Source organism: Myotis davidii, unplaced genomic scaffold, assembly GCF_000327345.1.
Source record: "Myotis davidii unplaced genomic scaffold, ASM32734v1 scaffold198, whole genome shotgun sequence".
Taxonomy (NCBI): domain Eukaryota; kingdom Metazoa; phylum Chordata; class Mammalia; order Chiroptera; family Vespertilionidae; genus Myotis; species Myotis davidii.
Genome location: NW_006291485.1, coordinates 363,039 through 369,789, shown reverse-complemented (window position 1 = coordinate 369,789; position 6,751 = coordinate 363,039). Strand labels below are relative to the sequence as shown.

At 51.5% G+C, this 6,751-nt stretch overlaps 1 protein-coding gene across 3 annotated transcripts in view; it reads left to right on the top strand.

The window, feature by feature from the left end:
• Window positions 1-2,584, top strand: part of EPHX2 (epoxide hydrolase 2) — a 67,036-nt gene extending 64,452 nt beyond the window's left edge. For all 3 annotated transcript variants that reach the window (XM_015564610.1, XM_006764762.2, XM_015564609.1), the window contains 3 exons: window positions 363-443; window positions 1,954-2,012; window positions 2,152-2,584. In XM_015564610.1, the coding sequence (XP_015420096.1) occupies window positions 363-443; window positions 1,954-2,012; window positions 2,152-2,230 (219 nt within the window). In that variant the 3' untranslated portion in view covers window positions 2,231-2,584. The remainder of the gene's footprint in view (window positions 1-362; window positions 444-1,953; window positions 2,013-2,151) is intronic.
• The last annotated feature ends 4,167 nt before the right edge of the window (window positions 2,585-6,751 follow it).

The window sequence follows — 6,751 nt, the reverse complement described above, 5'->3', positions numbered from 1 at the left end:
TTCTGCCTCTCCCTCTCCCTTCCTCTCTGAAATCAATAATAATAAAAGAAGTCCAGGCGTTTCAGGAGCTCTGTGCTGGAACCTGGAGGCAGAGACCAGTATATATATTTTCTACCGTCTCACATCCCTCTCCTAGATCTCCAGTAGGAGTGATGCCTCCTTCAGGCCAAGCGCGACAGACAGAGCCAGGGCCACGGCGGCTGCTGGGCCCCTCGGCGAGTATTAATAGTGGGGAAGCCGCGGAGCATGAAGACGTAACACGTCTCCCTGCCCCAGAAGAGGGGAGACCTGAACTGGAAGGTGCAAGAAGGGGACATCTTTTCCTTTTCTGGCTGTCACCACCTCCTGCCATCTCTCCCCAGATCCTGATTCCAGCCCTGATGGTAACTGCAGAGAAGGACGGAGTGCTTGTTCCTGAGATGTCCAAGCATATGGAGGACTGGGTGAGGACGGTGCTGCCTGGGTCCTCGGTGCTTCCTGGAGGGAGAGGGCAGGTGTCCCCGAGGAAAGAGGCGGCTGAGGGCAGAGGGGGACATTCTCCTGACATGCTTGCTGGACGGGGGCTTCCTCAGGAGCCTCACTGTCACCGCTTGGGAGCAACAACCGTGCCTGATGCTTCCTTTTCCTTGCATGGGTACAGTCTCTCATTCATTCACTCGCTTATTCATTTATTCATTTCATGGGCCTGTGCTGTGCCCTTAAATATGTTGGGATCGGGTTAGATGCTGAGAAGGTTAAGATGAGTAAGATACAGACCCTGCCCTGTAGGCACTCACTGTCCTGTAGTTAATCCCACACTCAGAAAGAGAGAACCCGGGCGAGACAGGGTGTTGAGGCGAGGAGCGTGCATGCCCAGAGAACGGCAGGAGCTCCGTGAGTCAGGAGGATCTTGCTGAGCCCTCTGGGCCCGGCTGAGCTGTGTGGGCCTCGGGCCTGAGAGCCACACCAGAGGGGAGTGATGGGATTGGAAGCTCCCTCTGTTAACAGTGTGGAGGTTGGTAGTGACTGGGGAGGCCTGCAGTGGGGTGGCCGTGGACTGGCCAGCTGCTGAGAGCGGCCCGGCCCCAGTTGCCTGTGGCTTTGTCAGCAGCATCAGGCACAGCGGGAGGGTGCGCATGGGATGCGGCCACGGTGTGGGCTATGGATCCGGCCAAGGTGCTGCGGAAAGCTGTGAGCCCACGGGCTCGGCTCCCTGGTCCCAGCCCTCAAAGGTTTCTGTAGAAATTCAAGATCTTCAGCTGGTCCTTTGCAGCCCCCCTGTAACGGACTCTAACCTCGCTGGGGTGTATTATGCTTCTGAGAGAAAAAGGGCATTTTCCCCAGCCTTTCCCACACACGGTCAGGGTTTAAGGCTGTGTCGGGAAGAAACCCGGGTCCCAGCTGCTGGCTGCTGCCCCCTCCCGGTCCCGGGTGCTGGCTACAGTGACTCACTGTGGGAGCTCAGGTTCCAGAGGGGAAGCCAAACAGCCCTGCGTGCAGACCTCCAGCGAGACAGCCAGGGAAGGAGGTGCAGTCACGTCTGCATGGCGAGAGCCAATGACAAGCAAGCATCTTGTGACAAGCAAGCAAGCCCAGGCAGTGAAAGGGCTGAGAACGAATGGTTCTGAAGGGAGACAGTTGTGATGAGAACAAGTCAGCCCTGGATTTGAATATCAGCTCAGCCACTCTGTGTGGCCTTGGGCAGGTTCCCTGACCTCTCTGAGCTTTCCCATTACCGCACAGGATTGTGGGTATGCTTCAATAAGACAATGTATGTAGAGCACCCAGGACGTCATAGTTGCTCAATAAGTGGTTATTCTTTTCCTAAACATGTAGTTTTCCAGGGCGGGGGCTGGCCTAAGGGGAGCAGAGGGGAAGGTGCCTCCTCACGGGGCCCCTTACATGTTGCACTAACCTGAAACCAGACCCACGGGCACTCTGCCATTTACTTTTCTGGCTGGTGTTTTCTTCCAGATCCCCCACCTGAAAAGGGGACACATTAAGGATTGTGGACACTGGACACAGATAGAGAAGTAAGGAGTTGGGGGCCCCAGGGCGGGACATCGGGACTTCCTGTTCACCTTCAGTAAAGGCCTTCCTGGGCCGGCTGTTCACCTCGTGTGAGGTGGGTGAGTCCAGACGGGTACGAATCATCTTTCATTCCCTTCCCAGGCCCGCCGAGTTGAATCGGATCCTCGTACAGTGGCTGGAAACTGATGCCAGGGACCCGCCAGTGGTCTCGAAGCTTTAGGGGGTGATATGTGCCAGCCCCTTCCTCTGCTGGGCTGCTGCTCCTGGCACCAAGATGGGCCTGACCCGCGTCTCTCAGAACCAGCAGCCTGGTTCTGAAGGGTGATTTTCTTTAAGGGAAATGAGTAAAATTGGACGTAATTTTAGATACAGGAAAAGGCTATTAATTCTCTGGGCACAAATGCATCACTTGATCTCTAAGGATGATTTATGTTCTGTGAGGGGACAAAGGAGGTGGCCAGGGGGTGATTTCTCTTTGACTAATCCATAGTTTTGCAGCAAAATCAGCAGGTAATTCTGAAGCCTTTCCACAGAGATTGGAACTCTTTTGCTCAATAAAGCTAAACAACTGTGATTCCGCTGCGGTTGGGAGAAGGAGGAGGAGTTGTCCTAAGAATGTCCCTCTGGCCTCATCTGGAAGCCACCTCGCCCACCCACCCTGCTTCAAGCCCCGTCTCCCGCCCAGTCCTGCCACGGCAGCCTCCTGACTGGTCTCCATACAGGATCAGAACTGAACGTTGCAGGGCCTCCCCGCTGCTCCCCACAGAAACCTCATGCACTGCCTGGCCCCACCGATCACTCCCCTATTCCTAAGGGCCCCCAGCATCCCCGAACTGAGTCCCTGCACACACCACACCGACGCTCCTCGACCTCCACCTGAGCGAATGGGTCCGTCAGCCTGCAGTGTTCCCACCTGCATCTCCCCGCCAAGGCCCCAGCTGGGCCATGAGCCCTTTCTCCCTGCCCCCGGCATGGTGTGCTCCCAGGGGCTGCACACCGCCCTGGCTGCGCTTTCTGTAGGGGAAGCTGGGGTGGTGGTCTCCCTAAGCCGAATTATGAATCATGATGAGTATCAAGTAACCAGGCCAAAAGGGTGTGTGTGTCCGTGTGTGTAGAAAGCAAGGGGAAGGTCAGGAGTGGTCTGAGCTGTCGTTAAGTACTGTGTGCCTGGAGCCTCGCATACACCACCTCAGAGCGGGAAATTAACGTTCAAATAACTTGCCCAGGGTCCCTTGGCTAGTTAGAGGCAGAGCCTAGATTCAGACGCACGCTGTCTGGTTCCAAAGGCTGAGCTCCTTCTGTCAAAAATCTCCTTTCTAGCCCTGGCTGGTATCATCAGTGGTTAGAGCGTGGGCCCATGAACTGAAGGGTCATGGGTTCAATTCCCAGTCAAGGGCACAGACCTGGGTTGCAGGCTTGACTCGGCCCCGAGTGCAGGAGGCAACCAATCAATGTGTCTCTCTCACATCGATGGCATGCTCTTCCCCTCCCTCCTTCCCTTCCACTCTATCTCTCAAAAAAAAAAAAAAAAGTCAATGGAAAAAATAGCCTTGGGTGAGGATTAACAACAACAAAATCTGCTTTCTAAATCTGGAGTCAGATTATCTAGATCAGGCTCCTGGTCTGCCTCTTACCACTGTGTGACCGCAAGAAAGGTTCCCTGTATGTCAATTCCCTCACCTATAAAAGGGGACACTGATTGTACCAAGCTCACAGGTGGCTGTGAGTATTAAATGAGTTCCTATATGCAGGGCCCTGGAATGGTGCCTGGCCCCGAGGAGGTGCTACAGAAGTATGAGCGCCAAGATCTCTGGTTTATGTTAGGACAAGGCCTGTGAGGGCTTTACATTTCCAGCTACACCACCACCACCGCGTGCCTTTTGTATTGGAGAATGAAAGTGCTCATTTAAAAGACAAATACGTGACCTGGGGAATGACTACACAAGCCAGGTAACATTATTTTACTAACATTGTTTAAAATAATGTGTCCAGACTTATTTGTAAGGGAGCAGTTGGAAGAGAGGAGAGTGGAATCTCAGAACATCATTACAAGAAGCACCAATAAGTAAACTTGTTGGCCCCGATTATCTCAGTTCCAAATATTCGACCCAGCAATCCCCATAAACCATCAAAAATGCCCCAGAAATGCTACTCTTTGGGCAGGTAAGAGTCAAGTGAGTCAAGTCCATACCACTGCAACAAAAACATCACCAGTCATACAACATTGAGAGCCATAAAGGCTGCTAGACTGGAGAAAGTCTGTAGGTTATTCAAGAAAACACTAGGAATGTTGGAGTTGTGTTTCCCCTGCTTTGGGGTCTCCGGACACATGCCACCGCTGCAATTGTGTGGCAAAGGGGACAGGGACAATTTTCAGTGCCATTTTAAGTACAGCTTGCTGAGAGTGCGTCCCAATTTACGTAGTTATAAAGTGCTACTTTTATGTCATGACTACAAAAGGCATAAATAACACATGTATTCACCTCTGCTAAGGGGAATGGCAGAGCCATATTCTCTCTTATACCCACACACCATTGGGGTCACAGATCTCCCCAGAGGGAGCCCAGATCTCCTACAGGTTCCCCCATACATAGTGGCTGCCAATTAGCAGTGCCCAAGGTTCCCAGGAGAAATGTCTTCTAAAAGTGAGTCTGTTAGAGTAGATGGGACCGGAAGCTATGTGTGTCCCTCTTGGGGTGTAATGAACCCACGGTTTCAGGCCTTGAAGCGACTGCAAGCCAGTGTTCACCTTGTTCACACCAATAATACCAGGAGCACAAAGGAAAAGCAAACAGTGGTCAAATATGTAGGTCAGAAGCTCAGAGGTTTTTGCAACAAGACTTGGCTGGGAAATACAACACTTTGCTGTTCCTGCCACACATGATCAAATATTTTCTGATCTCAGTGATTGTGGACGTTTCTCCCCAGTGCTGGCTGCTGCACCCGATTGCTCATTGCCTCCCCTTTTGGACTGTAGGACCCTCGGGACCAGGGACTACCTGTCGAGGTGGTTCATCCTTGATCCTAACCCAGCACGGCCTGGCATTTTGGAGATGCTCATTAAATGTTTGCTGAATAAATGAGGGAATGAAAGAATAAACGAATGAATGGATGGGAAAATGAGTTAGTTCCTGGTCTTGACTTTGATGTCCTGCTGGGGGAGATGGATGGCCAACTGTGTGACTTCTTCACTGTTCCGAGCCTTGGTGGGTCTCCCATTAAGACCTTGGGCGTATCTGCTGACGTGCACTCAGAAAGAGATGGTAAACAGGTTCCACACATCTATGAATCTTTGCTGGGATTCACAGGATAAACTGCAACGTACATCAATGGGTTTCTGTTGCATGAAATACAAATGCAATAGTTACTTTAATAACACAGCTGGAGTATTTACAATCACTGTAGATGTTCAAGCTTTCATGTTCATAAGGTCTTAGTGGAATCATTTTGTCAGTTTACGTAAATACATGTCATATCTACAATACAAGGGTTTTGAGGCTATTACCTGTTTTTGAAAGAACACCGATGATGTTTCTTCTCCTGTAAGACATCCCAAGCTAACGATGACCTTGGGGCTTCAGAGGGAAGGAAGATCACTGAAGGACGATTAGAAGAGCAGATGATCAGTAATTAGAGGTTTGCTTTGCCGCACAGATAGGTCATAAAACATTATCTCTGATCATCTCTAACGCTAGGCAAAGCCCCTAATTCAAGTTTGCTTCGTGGATGTGCCCTGACCCTGACTGGAAGATCAAACCCACAACCTTGGCTTATGGGGACGAAGCTCTAACCCACTGAGCTACCTGGCTGCCCTCGTCATATTTTACAGAGAATGAGCAGGCTGAGTGGGACAAGGAAGTAAGATCTGCAGGTCAGAAATCATTAAATTCCTCTTGTTTCAAAGATGGATGGAGTTACCACGGACAAATTGTACTTGGAGTTCATTCTCCCTGATTCGCAAGTATGGGCAGGGAAGAGATCAAAACACAAGCTTCAGTGACCATCGAAATAGTAGCATTAATTTCCCTTGCCAACAACGGTGCGAAAAAATGTTAAGACTCAGCAATTATTGGACAAGCTGAGCCCTTCAGACAAGAAGAAATAAGCAATAAACCATCGCCCTTGACCACGGATGATGGCAACGGAGATTGAATGAACTGATACAAATATACAAATCGCTTTTGCTGATTTGTATAGTTCCGTGTAATTTTATTTTCTTCAATAAAGGCAATTTATAAAATTGATGTGATTGGCTCGGGGCAGGCGAGGAAGCGTCCCCTCCAAGGGCAAAGGTTCAGGGTCAAGAAGGAGAACCTGGTCCGGCTCCAGGCTCTGGGGCTCTCAGGAGAGCAGGGAGGAGGGTCCCTTCCCAGGTCCACCCACGCCATGGCACCGGCTTCTGTGATGCCCCAGGGCAGACTGCGTTCAGCAAAAGGAGAAAACTTGGGTCTGACTGTGGTCCAAAGGGGCATTTGTGGATGCGAGCAGGACACACTGCCTGGGGTGGTAGGGACAGGGCTTGCAGGTGGGTGGAAAACAAGTTATTTGGGATGACACTAGGCTGTCCCTCGGGACTCCCTTCCCTTCCTGTCCTGCCCCCATCCCCCAATGCCCCCGGGTTTGATGCTCTCCCACCTCCTGGCCACAGCCCCAGGACCCCCTTCCAGGGCTTCAGGGAAGGGACAGTGGTCAGCCTGACAGGTGATTTCTCCTCCCTCAGCCCCAAGGCCTCCCCCACCAA